Source organism: Silene latifolia, chromosome 7, assembly GCF_048544455.1.
Source record: "Silene latifolia isolate original U9 population chromosome 7, ASM4854445v1, whole genome shotgun sequence".
NCBI lineage: Eukaryota > Viridiplantae > Streptophyta > Magnoliopsida > Caryophyllales > Caryophyllaceae > Silene > Silene latifolia.
Window position 1 is genome coordinate 116272812 of NC_133532.1, and position 15997 is coordinate 116288808.

Genomic DNA, 15997 nt, shown 5'->3' on the forward strand with positions numbered 1-15997 from the left:
ATATGATAACATTATTGCCATACATAACATTCCAGTTGCACACAATCAAAAGTAAATCTAAATGAAAAAATGGAACATACGAGGCAGAGAGAAAAGGAACATTGGTCATCTTCTGTTAAGATGATTCAATGACAAGTTTAGGTGCTCTAGTCGAATCAATCGATTACAACTTCTTGGTATTTCTCCATTAAAAGAGTTTATTGTTTAGCAAAGGCATGAATAAACCTCGACGAAAATTGGTTAGCTCCGAGTCCAACTCATTCCTCCTCAAGTCCAGTAGTTTAAACCCACTTAAGCTACCTAGAGCAGGCAATAACCCCGAAATCTTGTTGTTTGACAGTATAAGAGTATTGAATGTGTATTTTTGCCAATTGAATATGGAAATGACCCTTTCAACTGATTATATGACAAGCTTAGGATCGAAAGCTCCAACAGGGATGCAAACAAACTCAGCACTTCATCTATACTAATCTAACATCAAACCTCTAGCAACAAGACGATTTCAATCAGCTAATGTAAGGAACAAAAAAATAGCTCAGTCAAATTGTCATTCTTACCACTACAACTTCTTCCAACATATTTAATCACCTATATATTATTCCATCTATAGTAATTTTAATATCAAACTCCTAGGAAAAAGACGATTTCAATTTGCTAATGTAACCACAAGAAAAATAGATTCAATTAATTTCGTCATACCTCAGCCTGAGTAGCAATCTCACCGTGGACAACATATTCACATTTCAACACCTGGAGATACAATCATAGCTAAAGTAAAAAAAACTTGTCCGCTATATATAACAACTGATTTCATTGCAGAAAAAGCCTCCAAAGTTCTCATATTTTTTGTTGCAAACCAAATACAAGCACACTAAGCTAATTTGCAAACCATCAAATGGCTAACATCAAACCAATATAACACCCTAGTCCATAGAAGGTCCACAGCAAAAGCTAATTTGCAAACCATCAAATGGCTAACATCAAACCAATACAACACCCTAGTCCATAGAAGGTCCACAGCAAATATTCCCTCCTTTTCACTAAAATGTATATTAACGAAAGTTCTCAAATAATTGAGACGGAATCTAAAAAAAAGAATGACAAAACTATATACAAACCCCGCCAGCTAAAAAACTACAACATTGCTTGGAGAGTTGGAGTTTAAAGTCCAATATCTAAGGCAGATGCTCCAAAAACTTTGACTGCCTAATTCTGATACAACATTGCTGGGATTGGAAGGGCACTATTCATCGCTACAATAACATCAAGTTTGTTCTTTTTAAAGGGTTAGGTTAATTTCCAGCTTATTTCATAGTGAAACGATGCTACACTTCGCATAATCCAAACAATGCGTAAGTTTCCGAATGATAGAAGCATTAGTTACACACTAAATATCCTATGTGACCGCTAATTTTATTCTGATACACCTCACATAGTTTTAGAAACGCCTTAGTATTTTATCATAATACGAGCAACACAACAGTTTAGCAAGTGACTTTGTTCGAAGAATTTATTATTCTTAGAAAGAAGCGTTGGAGTAACAAACGAAAATCTGTTACTCAAAGGCTAGACCATGTACAATTGTACGGGCTACAACAGATTTAAGCCTCAAAGTTGAGTTCATCCCGCAAAATCAAACGAAACAAAGGTCACCTATAATGCTTACAAAAACCAATTACTTGTCTTGAATGTAAGAATGTAAAAAAGGCAAACAATTGAATTAATCGCACAAAAATTGGGATCCTTCTTATTCAGCACGATCCCGTTTCCAATTCCTATTCACCCTGCAACTCCGAGTCTATCTCTTATGTAAGTTTCAAAATGTTTTCAGCAAGGCAGCAACTGCCACAACTCTTAAACGCAAACATAAGCAGCTACTAAATATGAAAAATGACTACAAATTCTCCTTTCAAGCTTTTTTTATGTACCCAGAAAATCTCAGTCCTCAAAATGCAGAATTTAAACAAAAGAAGCACACTCAAAAAAATCAAACCCATTAAAAAGACCAGGGTTTAGTAAAAGTACAAAAAGGATAGCAACTGCATGTCATAACACAACTGAAACAATTAGATAGAGTGACTATTGCAAATGACAAAATTTAGAACACCTAAACAGAGGTTTTCAACGTAAAACTTGGTAGTTGAGAATAGTAGTCTATGGGCTTGCATAGAATTTTGGCAAATAGTGCCAAAGGCGATTTTACGCCACCGAGTTCAAAGATTTATTGGTCTAATCACCATCAGACTAAACTAAAGAGGCGACCATGTTTCACTCAGCCATGTAACTAAATTAAAACTACTACTAATAAAAGTTAGATTAAATTACTAACGTTCTAAAACGCTGACCTCAAACAAACAAAGGGAAGAAGGCATTTTCATTGGTTGTACCTGTCACCTGTCAAACAACGGTAATACTCTAAATCAGTCCAAATAATAATTACTAATTAAAATGGTTATCTTATATCACATTCTAAACCTCTACTACGCCACTAATTACAACCGCCCTCTACCACGGGTAGCCACGGTCGCAACCAACAAGCATAGAACACCCGTCTATCACAACCACAATCAGTGAACCGATCATAGTGCAGCTAGCTTTGTGGGTGAGTAAGCACAATATTTAAGTCACGAAGAAGAAAGAGTTGATGGGTTACTGGACTTTGCCTTTTGATTAATTCTTCTCTCTGTTCAAGTCGATCTTTTAGCATTTGTCTCTTAGACTTGACTTGGGGCTTCGATTCCAGGTTTTTGATAGACACAAACAACGCCACTTTGGAATAGAGCATCAACATCTTGAGAGCTGAAACTAATCCTGCAATACATTATAGATTAATTCAATTACTAACATTAGCAGCATCACATAACAAAATTGGACTAAATCAGATGAAAAAATGTAGCGGGGAAATCAGCATGGGTCAAAAGGATGAAGATCTACAGACCTAACTCTCTTTGAACTTCGCGCAAATTTCCTCCGACAAACAAAAACACACATTCTATAAGGACCAACAAAATTGAATAAAATTGTTTTCTCTCCCATTGCCTTTCCCTTCCACTTCCCCTTATCCTTTTAAACTAAAAAGAAAATTCGAGGATGAGCTATTTTACGAAGGCAATATAAAAGTGTGAACAATCACATAAATCTTCATAAGCTTATGTGAACAACTCACTCTATCTCATAGTCTTACTCCATCAGGTTCTGAAGTTCCTTTTAAATATTAAAAATTCTTTAATTACAAATGTAAAACATTTAAAAAGGCCTTTTAAATCACTCTATCTCATAGTCTTACTCCATCAGGTTCATTCATGGTTTTGATTTTTCTGGTTTAAAGATCCTTAAGAAAAAAAGGGTCCGAGAATGTCAAACCTACTACTATAATTGTTGTCGTCGCCATAAACATCGTTAAGTTACTAAACAAGTGGATTTAATCCTTATATATACAACAAACACACCTCAACCTCCAGAAAAATCGAGAAAAATGAAGACATAAATCAGGAACGAGAATGAGAACAATAATATATCCCACCCCAGGGCCTTCACCAAATGAGAACAGTAATAATCAAAGCAATAATAACAATAATAATAAGAATAACGCTAATCGGCGAAAAACACAAAAAAAAATGAGAAAGATGAGTTCACCTGTTCTAAGATAAGCGGAGATCGGAGCTAAAATCATGGTTGTTCCCGCCGTTGTCATCCAGAAGCAACATCGTCATCGCCATCGCCATCACATCAACACCTTATCGTCATCACCATGACACCAAGTGATTAAACAAGGATACCAATTGATCACCCTAATTTCGACCGCATACATGATTTGCCCGATGTAAAAATCGATCTCCATATGACACAATAAAGGGGATAAGAAAGAAATCGTACTTAAACTGAAACTAATACGAAACTGAACCTGAAACTAATAAAGATGGAGAAATGAATTACCATGTGAGGAGGGGATAAGTTGAGAGTAGAAAGTGGTATGTGGGTGGAGGGAAGGAGTGGTCCAGCAAGATGGAAAGGTAGAATGAAAGGCAGGGAATAAATGAGGGAAAAAGGAAGGTCCGGATTGAGAGGCAGAGAGCAAGGGCTGGGATTGAAAGGGCACTATTCATTGCTACAGTAGTGGAAGTTGTCTCTTTTCAAAGAAAGAGTAGGGATTTTATTATGAGGTAATGGCAGGGGTCAAAAACGAGATTGGAAAGGGGGTCTAAGTTAAATATAATAAGGTAGTTCTAATTGTATTCGGGCCATTTTTAGTTATGATACGATACTATCGTTAAGTTATACTATAACTTGTCTCCCGAGTACTTCACTTTGAAATAACATTTTAAATAGGGGTTAGCATGCGTTCTTAACCATAGCTATCGCACGTCTTTTGTTTTCTTTCCCTTTTTCCGTTTCAAGTTATTATTGGTTTTCTATTCGATTTCCATATCAATGTACTATTTTCTTTACTATTCAAATTCAAATTTTGCATTTACAAATATTCTCTCTTTTTTTTTTTCTAAAATTTTATTTTAGCGAAAATATTTTCCACGTATTTCTACGCTGGCTTAAATTTTCGGGGTGTTACACCTAAACTCTCCTAAATTTGTGTCAGTGATGCAGGAGCATACTCGGAACGAGCAAGAAACACGAGTTACTTTGTGAACACGCAAGAAGCTGGATTATTTGGCGTGGAAATAACACGGGCCCAATGCCGAGCTGGAGACACGGTTTCTTACACCGTGTAGAACCTTAGATTATTATCATTTTTATTTTTATTTTCGAATAAAGATTAGGAAAGTTGTTAATTTCCTAATTCTACTATTATTAATTTTAGTTGCTGTTATTTTATTAAGTTAAATAATTTTCCTAATTAGTTTAGGAAAATCTTAGGAAGATGGCTTATTTTACAAGCTAGCTTAGATTCGATTTCTAGTATAAATAGGTCCGAATGTAACCTTATTATTCAGTTTTGAGAGATTAATAAAATCGTTCCATATGTGAAAACAATTGAGCTCAAGGTTTGCGAGTTTTGGCTTACCCGTCTTCCTTACGAGGATTGACCCGAGAGTGTAATCGAGTTCGTACCTTGCGAGGCGGAGAGTGAGATTCACATCAATATTATCCCTTTATTTTTCATTTGTTCCAATTTTACAAATCCATCTCGTGTTTCAGTTCTAATTCACGAAACTCATCCAATAACTACGACAAATTCCACTGCCAAATTTATTCTTTTTAAGTCGTTTAATTAAATCGACTAAATTTTACATCAGTCAGCCTATCGAAATACTATATATACCTCATATTTATCAGATGTAAAACCCTTTTTGCTTCTATTCTAAGTTTTACACAAAAATCTCATAATCTGGAGGGGAGGGGGGAATCTTAAGCAATCAAATTGGGGTTTTTCTTCTTGCAAGCGTAGATTCATATTTCTTCCTTTATTGCAACAAATTTGTAAAAGATCATTATTAATTGGCTTGTATTTGCGGAATTGCTAAAAGGTAAGGATATTCTCTACTCACTTGTGCAGTCGTTACTTATTGTTTTAAGATGAATTGAATATGATGTTACTACCATTGTGAATGATGTATTGAAATGGTTTGTATGAATGTTATTACTGTTGCGATTATTGAATCGAGATGCGAATATGTACGTGGATATCTATCAGTACATTGTAGAGGGGGTTGTACTATCGATGATGAGGATGTTATGGTACGTTGTCGAGGGGGTTGTACTGTAACACCCCCATATACTCAGGAGTCATAACAAGACCTTCCCTAACATATAAGGGCGTCACCATCTCGGTTGCCTGAGGATAGTAATAATCAAATGTCGATAAAAGAACAATTAAGTTATATTACAAGTGATTAACAAAAACTATTGATATATAGAAGATACAACTCAAAACCACTATGTTAATTACTTTTGTCGTTACTCGTGAAAAACTCATCCCGCCAAGCACCCAGCTAACATCCAGATCACAACCTGCTAAGACTGAGTGACTGACTGCTCACCATAAGGGATCACGGCAGGCACAACAGAAACAAACAACAAGACAAACCACACAAGGTCGGTAACTGAAGAAACACACAAACAACCACAGATGCAACATAGGCACAACAGAACATACATACATCACATCTTCTCCAACCAATCTCTGTTACCGACTGTCCACTGGACCAACCCTGCCAGTGGGGGACCACAGCCGTACCCACCAAATCCCCGCTCATCATACCGAGCGATAACTCTGTCCCATTAATGTGCACATCCCCTCCCGTGGCGGGTTCCACGGAGGGCGAAACTAGGGCGTGAAGCCACTCCCGCAAGTGAGTCCACTCAGCCGAGGACGCACCTCGAGAACCATATACAAACAACCACAATTAGTTGTACCACAACAACGATAATCAAAACAATACAACACCAACCAATCACCACAACCAATCAGCCATACCGACACACCAACAATCAGACCACATCAAAAGACACTCTAGACAACTAACAGTAAGGATTAGGCGAACCTACCTTTAGCCAACCGCAGCGATTTCATGTCCGACCATGTGATATCATTCAATCGCGCAACACCTATACAAACAGTACAATCATCTATCACTACCACTACAAACCTAACCGGAAACAGCAACAACAACAATGATGATGACGATGACATACCTACGCATAGCAATCCGGCATCAAGACCGCTACCCGACTCAAGCAACTCACCCCCATGACATAAGCATCTTCAAGGGCTCCTATTAAAGAAACTATGGTGAAAGGGAGAAGGAGAGACGACATCTAGGTTTAGGAAAGAGAGGCGGAAATGTTTGCGGTTTCAAAAAACAGGATTTATAATTCCCCGCTGCAAACTCGTTACTCGATCGAGTAACTGGCTTACTCGATCGAGCTCCCAAGCTACTCGATCGAGTAGCCTCCGCTAGATCGAGTAACACCCAAACTAAAGTTCACACCGTCACCAGTCATCGCTCGTAAGATTTCTGAAGGTTAAGATATATGTCTAAGGTCAGTCAACGTCGGCCAATGGGTCCCTAAAAGGACGGGTATTACATGTACCATGGTGGAGTATAGCATGGTGTCAAAAGGGGTTGTGCTACGACGATGTTTCTTGATGGTTGGCACGTGTGAGACGTGAGACCAGGTTGTTATCATTTATTGTGTTCGTTATTGTACTGTTGTTGTTAATCACAAACGCTAATATTGTTAAGGATAAATTGATAACTTATATCTAGTATAACACACTTTTTCAAATCTTATACCTGATAATTTTCTTTCAAAAATACAAAAAAAATTCATTTCTTTCATGCTCAATAATCTCACGAAGTGACCATTTTACCCTTATTAACTACTCTTTACCACCATTTGCTCACCCCATTATCCTATCCCCCCACAGACACCCCAACATTACCAATTAAATCGGCTGCAACCACCAACCATGGCTTTATTCACCAGCCCTCAATCAATCAGACCACCGTGCTACAACTCCATCACGCATTACGCATACATCACGGTGGCCTTCTCTGATCCTCTTCACTCGGTAAACAAGCAGTAGCAGCAGCAGCGATGGCGCGATTTTGAACCCATCGACAAAAATAACCTCACTCTCAACTGCCATGCTCCCACTCCGTGCACCACATCATAACCCACCGGCCACCAATCGATCACCGGGTGGTACGAATTCTCCTTGATTTAATCAATCCATACATGCTCTCTCGACTCCTCGGTGAACTCCACCACCGCTTTTTGTGGTGATTTCTTTAATTAGTTGTATGTAGTGATGAGGTGTATGTGGTGGATATAGGGGATGGTCGGAGCAGTGCCGTTTCTAAGTTGCTTGTAATCTGGTTGAATTTGAGCTAGTTGGTATCGGGCTTGCTGCTCAGCTCAAGCCATGGTGGCTCAATAGCTGTCGGTGGTCTGATCGAATTATGTGGTAAAGTTGAGGGTGGGTGGTGGTGCTAAGAGTTTTGGTTTGATGGGGTTTTTTATTGGGTGAAGGACGAGGTGTGTATGGGTATAGGCAGCGGCTGTGAAGGTGATATGACGGTGGTGAGGTGTTGTTGGGTATATGGGTGAAGTGGGTTAGGGTCTCAGGGAATGTTGTGGGTGTTTAATGGAGTAGTAGTAGGAAGGTTTATCGGCAGGAGGGCATTTGCGGTGGAGCCCGTCGCCGGCGGTGGTGGTAGGTTGGTGAGGAGGGGGATCGTGGTGATGGGTGGTAGGGTATGTGGTTGATTAGAGAGGTTAGGGATTGGTGTTGTGGGAAAGTGGTGGTGATGGGTAAAACCGTTCTATTAGGCCTTTTTTGAGATTTTGGTATTAAGTTTGAAAGAAAACAAGTTTTTTGGTATAAGTTTTAAAAGAAAATTATGTTAGGTATAAGATTTGAAAAAGTGGATTATAATAGGTATAAGTTATCAATTTACCCTATTGTTAATGATATAATGTGTGTTTAGTTTGTCCATACTGAATCATGGATGAAAGTGTGTAGTGTTGTAACACCCTGGATTATAAAACAAAGGGAAAACGTATATAAGTGAAGAATCAGAGTATAACAATGATAAAAAGGTCAAGGTGGCGGAAACACCTGACCAAATCCGGATCGGTACTTAACCAAACCGAAACTAATACATTATTAAAGGTTCTCAAAACATAAAAAGAAACTCCTAATTTTATTATTCGTCTCGCCTCTCGATGCATCCCAAACAACAACATCCAAACAGCGATGAACATTCCACCTGAGAATGGGGGTCGACAATCAGTCGAGAGTAACTAGATACTCTCCCAGTCATGTTTACAACAATTGAAATAACCAACAATCATTAACAATTAAAATCAAAAACTAGTAAACATGTGAGACCATATATACTCATGAAAAACTCGACGTCAACTTAACTTACTGTAACACCCCTATATACCAAGGTGCCTTACCAAGGACCACCCTAGCATATAAAGATGCTACCATCTCGGTTGCCTGAGGTAAGTACATCAAATAAACTATAAAAGAACGTTTTTTAAATGTCTCATACAAATTATACCAACGTAACAAGGATAACAACTCTAACTACCGAAGAGACTACTAAGCATGAGTGACAGCGGCAACAAGCTAGATAGAGTGATGACTCGATTCCCTTCCATGTCCCGCAAGCAACATGTCAACCAACACCTGCTAAACCAACTGCTCACCATCCCCGAATGGATCACCACATTTTTGAAAACACAAAAAAGGGGATCAGTCATATGTACATCCACTAAAAGCATAAATAATTAGCATAAATAATTAAAACATTAACAGATGATCTTTTGAGTACAATCAAATAAGATATATATTAAGAAAGATTTTATTTATTTATGGCATGTAAATTTAAAGAGAATAATAATGAGATTAATTAATAGATGATGCTCAATCATGTACATGATTTACTCAATCGTGTACACCATTGACCATTTTAACCCTTACATTTCAACATATTTACAATTTACTCAATTCCTTCCATTTCCTCCCTCCCAACAACCACCACCCACAACCACCGCCCTCCTCCCTCCACTGCCCCACCGACCACTCCTCTGCACACTGCCGGCCAAACCCGCCACCCACCCAGCCCCACCAAAAACAGACCCCTGCCCCCGATTCGCCCTACTAAGCCTGCTGCCCCTCCCTTGTGATCCTGCACCACCGACAACCACCCATCTCAATTGCCTTCCTGCATGGCCGACCACCTCAAGCCTGACCCCCGCCGCCTCCACCACCCTAGTCACCTTTTCTCACAAACCTAATTTGCATAAAGCCTGACCTCCGCCGCCTCCACCACCCTAGTCACCTTTTCTCACAAACCTAATTTGCATAAAGCCTGACCTCCGCTGCCTCCACCACCCTAGTCACCTTTTCTCACAAACCTAATTTGCATATATAAATTTTTATTAACCCTAATTTAATTTCAACTCCTTAATTTGTTACATAATTTATGCAATGAGTAATTAAGTTAGAATCATTACTTGAATTAATTGATTAATATGAGAAATAAGTTTCATAAGTGAGTAATTTGGTTTTAGTTTGATTAATTTGGAGAGAAAGAAAGGGTGAGAAATTTTTCCATTGTTTTTTAGGAGAAGAGCATGGTAAGGAAAACTAATGAAAAAGTACGTGAAAGAAGTAAAAACTCGTACTTGAAAGAGCAACTACGTAATTAGTTAGAGTGAAGAATACTATTAGAGGCTAAATAATTAGGGGGAGGGAAACTCGAGCTTGAAAGATTGGAGTTTTGTTATTCTTTTAGTATATAGGGGATTCTTAAAAGTGATTGTTTACCCTAATTTGTGCTTATTAAGTAGAAAAACACTCATAAAATTGGGCCAAGCACAAACTTAATTTAACACTAAAATCGTATCATAGAGTCACCATTCGACATGACTAGGGGTGTTAACGAGTCGAGCTGGGCCCGAGCTTGGCCTTGCTCGGCTTGTGCTCAAGAACCAAAATTCGAGCTCGAACTGATCTCAAGCTTACTCGAGCTTGGAAAAAAATGTGCTCATTATCAAGCTTGCGAGTTTTAACGCGAACTCGAGCTCAAATCGAGTCTATATATAATTGTTAATTTTTTGATTTTTTTTTCTTCCGATATTTTCGCTAACAAGGCTCGAAAGTTATATGTAAAAATATTTGACAAATTATTGATACAATTTATATGTGTGATATAAACATATAATCACTATAAAATATTTTTATAAAATATGAGCTATATCTTATCTAATCACACAAGTTCAAGCCGCTCGCGGGTTTTTCGAATCGAACCAGTGTTTGCTCGGCTTGAATCGTGAAGCTCTCAATCCGAGCTCGTACGAGCCGATCTCGATTTGTCTTGTCTCGTCTCATTATCACCTCTAGACATGACGTGCTTTTTCCCTCCTAAACACGTACTTTGTAAAATACTTCAATTACACCTGGTAAAATGGGTCAATCGGGTTGGGTTCGGGTCGAGTTATTTCGGGTTTGTAAATTTCGGGTCTGGTTGGATCATTTTGGATTCAGATCATTTTTTGGTTAGCTATTATCAAGTTATTTGTGGATAATAATCAGTTTGCAATAATAATTATTTGGGTCTAATTATTTGGGTTTAGGTCAATTTGAATTTGGGTCAAATTGCGGGTCTTGAGTTCGAATCGAGTTATTCGACCCGAGTAGAATCCATTAAACCTTCCCAAAACCCCAACACACACAAAGTCGGAAAAAAAAACAAACAAAAATGGCGGAAGAACCACAAAATGAGCAATCAACCACCACCACCACCACCACCACCACCACCACCCTCGCCGCCACCATAACCACCGAACAAACCCCTCAATCCATATCCGACCTCCATGAAAAACCCATCTCAAAAAACGCCCAAAAAAAGCTGAAAAGGCAAGAAAGATACGAAGCAAAGAAAGCAGAGAAAAAAGCTTTAGAAAAACAACATAAAATGGCTGAGAAATTGAGAAAACAGAAAGAATGGGATGAAAAGCTTGCTGCTTTGGGTGAAGAGGAAAAGATGAAGCTTATTGAGTCTAGAAGAGGGTTGAGGAAAGAAAGAATGGAGCAAAGATCTGAAGAAAGGGTTAAGAAATTTGAGAAGCTTTCATGGGGGAAACTCCATGGTCAAAGTATTGTTATTGATCTTGAGTTTGCTGACCTTATGACTGAGTCTGAACTTCATAGTCTTGTTCAACAGGTGCGTCTGATTTTTATGGTTTCTGTCTTTCGGAATTTTGTATGTGTTGTTGTTGTTGTTGTGGATTGTGTAGGATTAGGTAAAATGACTCGCTAAATTGGCTGCGCTTTGTTTTGTGGTGTTGTATTGTTTGTTAATTCGATGCAATTTTTATTTTGGGTCATTTGGAAATGAGGATTCTTTGTTGTACAATACAAAGGTAAGGTTGCGTATACTCGATTACCTTGAACCTGAAATTTGTGGGAGGTTGATGGTTGAAATGATGGGCTAATAATGATTCATATAGAGCTATTGAATGCATTGTGGGGATGACAGAAGTTTAATTTTTATCATAGGATACATTTTCGAGATCCCGGTGTTTGATGAAGGCCTTCAAGATTAGTTTTAAATTGCACTTATTGTGTTATAATTCGTGATTTATAAAATGTGTCAAGGCAGCTATGATGTTATATTAAAATTGTATCTTGGTACATGGGGCAACCTTTAAATTGGTGAATGTATCGTATAGGATGTGTTTGGATAGCAAAAGAGGAGGGAAGGGGAGGGGAGTGGAGGAGAATGGAGGAGAGGGAACGGGAGGGTGAGGGGGAATGGAGCAATAAGCATTGTATTTTCCTTTCAAATCTTTCTTATGTTGGAGGGATTTTGACAAGGCTTAGTCGAGGGAAAATGGATCCCTCTATTTCCCTGCTACCCTCTTAGGCCTTAGCTAACCGAACAAAGCCATGCTTCCTTCGTGGTCATTTGTTTGCCTTTGATTAAAATATCCTTCACAAATAATAAAAGGTAAACAATTGATTAGGATGGAGGGACTAGGGAGTAACATTTTCTGTTTTTTTTTTTCTTTTTGAAAATTTGGGTGCTTTTGAGTTGTTTGGAATTTGTGATTTCATACAGCCATTTAGATTGACCCCTTGTATATAACTTGAACTCTATGAATGTTATCGAGTCTGATGAAAATATTTATTGGTGAATTAATTTTGTTAGAGCTCTACAAGTCTTAACAGTTTTTTCCCAATTCCCTTTGCTTTGATTTGTGCCCTCTTGTCACATCTATTAAATATGTGTCGTGCGATGTCAGAAGTCCAAAGTGTCATCAGAGTAGTGCTGGATTATGTAATTTTGTTTGCTGGAATTTTAAGGCGTTGGAAGTCCTATTGTCGGATTGGCATGTAAAGGCTCACTGGGAATTTAGACTGCTTTTGCATACAGATAACATTGTTTCGACAGTTGCGGCCTGCAATGGTTGACAGAATGGTCATAAACGAACTATAGTATGTAGTTTTCTAAGTGCATTTGATAAGTAACTGAAAGTTAGGCTAGTGGATTCGCTTAACTGCTAATGAATCACGAACTGTTTCAAGATATTCTATCATGTCCCTTGCTTTAAACTACTACTTCCTTTCATATGGAAGCACTACACTTTCAAATGGCACAAGTTTTAAGAAAGGGGCAATTAGGAAGGCACTCTAAGTGTAGTCGATGAAGAGTGTAAGGAAGAAACATAACCACATATTTTTGCAAGGGTACTTTTCTCCTTTTAAATGCAAAATTGACCTAAAAGTGAAATGCGTGAATTGGCTTGAATAACCAGAATGGGAAAAAATGTAGTGAATTAGCTTGTTGGATGCCCAGAAAAATATATCCCACTTTCTATTAGGAGATTTCTCGTGTTGGATGTACTTCATTCGTATCCACTGGCAACTTCGATTGAAAGATGTTTTGTCTGTTATATTCTTGGATGTTTCGCTATCTCCATCCCTTGATCGTACTCTGTCCATTAATTAATACAAACTGCAGATAATGTATTGTTATGCAGTGAATGGAAGGAGCACTTCCCCTTGTCATCTGTGGCTAACTGGTTGTGAAGGTACTATGGACAGCCAATTGAAGAGAATCCCAGGAGTTGATAAGTGGGTCATTGAGAAAGAGAGTCGATCTTATATTGAGGCTTTGCAAGACCAGAAGGAGAACCTAGTTTATCTAACCGCAGACTCGGAAACTGTTCTGGAAGATCTGGATCCTAAGAAGATGTATATTATTGGAGGTTTAGTAGATCGCAATCGGTGGAAAGGGTTAACTATGAAGAAAGCTCAAGAACAAGGGATCCAAACAGCCAAGCTTCCTATTGGCAATTACTTGAAGATGTCTAGTTCGCAGGTCAGTGTCGTAGTCATTTCACTTAATTTCTTACTTTGTATTATAATGTGTGAAATTTACTAATAGCTATAACACCATTTGCTTTTTGTTACCCCTCTCATCCCATGTATATTGTCCTCTTTGACCCTTTTAGCAAAAAATAACTTCAACATTATCTTTATCTCTTATCTCCTAAATCATAAACAACACATTCAAGCTCCACATCATCAACGGAAAAATCTACAAGCTCCTCAATTTCAGCATCCACGTCATATTTGTCGCGCCCGAAAAAATGTTATACTCCGTATATGATTAACCTTAATGCAAGAAATCATATAACTCAATTATATTGGAAAAAGGAAACAAACACATTACCAAAATCACAGTATTTGCAAAGGCTAAATTTCTAGCTTTCTTCTTGCCTTGCTAATAGTTGAAGATTGTTGTGAGCTTTCACCAAAATTTGTGCTCCATGAGAGGTTAATCGATTTCTCTTTACAGTTTTTATGTTATCGTACCGACTCCAGTTTCTCTCACAGCAAGAAGAAGAAGAAGAGGCAGGCTCAGACAAAAGCTTTTGTCTCTGCATGTCTGCATGTCTCTTCTTGTTGTGAGTGGAAATGGAGTTAATACGATAACATATAAAAACCGTGAAGAAAAATTGATTGGCATCTGATCGGGCAAAAAAATTGGTGAAAGTTCACAACAATCTTCGACTGGCTTTTAGTAGGCAAAAGAAAAAAGCTACAAGTTGGGTCCTTGCAAATATTGCGAACTTGGTAATTTATTTCCCTTTTCAAATATTATTGTATTATATGATTTTTTATATTGAGATTAATCATGTACGAAGTATAATATTTTGGGAGTGACAAGTATGATGTGGATGCTAAAGTTCAAGAGCTTGTAGATTTGTCCGTCAATGATCCGGAGCTTGAAAATACTGTTTATGATCTAGGAGATGAAGATGAGATTGAAGTTGTCCTTAGATGGAAATGTTGCTAGGATTGTCATTAGTAGTTCGTCATTGAAACTGATCATGTTTTGTATTCAAACGTACAATCCAGATTTTGAATTGAGAACATGTAATATTCACTCCATCGAAATTTTTTTGGAAGCTGCTTTAGAGCAATTTTATCTAATCTTTATGTCTTCTTTTCAAAAAAACTTCCAAGGATTCGAGACATTCAATATCGTGTCCACTTTGTTGTTCAAGACGCTCTATTGACGGTGTCCACATATCCTAAATTTCAGGAATACGTGTAGTGTCTGAGTAACATAACTCTTTTATTATCTAGATTTAATTTACTCTTTACGGATTCAACTTTCTGTCTACAGTCTACCGCATCTCATAAGTCATAACCTATGTTACAACTCTCTACTTATAGTGTCTGACATGATACCTCGGGATATGCATCGTAAGATCGTTGCTAATCACGACGTTATGTACTATAGGTATCCTTGTTATGTGTGCACTTTTAGTCTTGGCTACATTCCGAGAACATCGTTACAATTACATGTATGAGTATCTTAGTGGAGCAAACTGGAAGCTGTTTCCGTGTCTCACATTCTTGTTCACGCGCCTTCTTATGTCTGCAGGTCCTTACCGTGAATCAAGTAGTAGAAATACTGCTCAAGTACTTGGAGATAAGAGATTGGAAGACTTCTTTCTTCCAGGTGATTCCTCAAAGGAAACGTTGTGAAGCAACTTCTAGCAAAATTGGAGGAGAATCGGAAGATGACGAGCACAAGGAGGCGGATAACTCATCAGACAGCCAAAAGAAGCTTAAAGTATGTGAGACTGATTCCGAAGCAAGTGAGAAAGAAGTAGAGAATGGCAAAAAAGAGGACACATGCTCTACACACAACTAGGAGGATGTAACTTGATTGCTTTTTACAAATTTTGTTTGTTTATTTTGGAGCCAAAGACTTATGCCAAATTAAATCTTTTTTTTCCCAACTTCGATGTGATCTCTTGAGGCATCGATGTAATGTTGGGTGTAATCCTTTTTTCTTTTCTTTTTTTAGAAAAAAATTTCACATTAATCACATTTTGTTAAATATTACCGAGTACTCTTGTTTAATTCCGAGCATTGAACAAAAAAGAAACTTTCTTATTTATAGAGTTCCAAAAAGTTATATGCAAATGTTTTTTTTTT

The 15997-nt window shown here is 37.9% G+C and overlaps 1 protein-coding gene across 1 annotated transcript; it reads left to right on the top strand.

The window, feature by feature from the left end:
- Positions 1 to 11201: 11201 nt before the first annotated feature.
- On the top strand, positions 11202 to 15959 carry LOC141592659 (tRNA (guanine(9)-N1)-methyltransferase). Its single transcript, XM_074413412.1, has 3 exons — positions 11202 to 11702; positions 13503 to 13862; positions 15438 to 15959. Exons 1-3 carry the CDS (start codon positions 11238 to 11240, stop codon positions 15708 to 15710), a joined length of 1098 nt encoding a protein of 365 aa, XP_074269513.1. The 5' UTR covers positions 11202 to 11237; the 3' UTR covers positions 15711 to 15959.
- Positions 15960 to 15997: the final 38 nt, after the last annotated feature.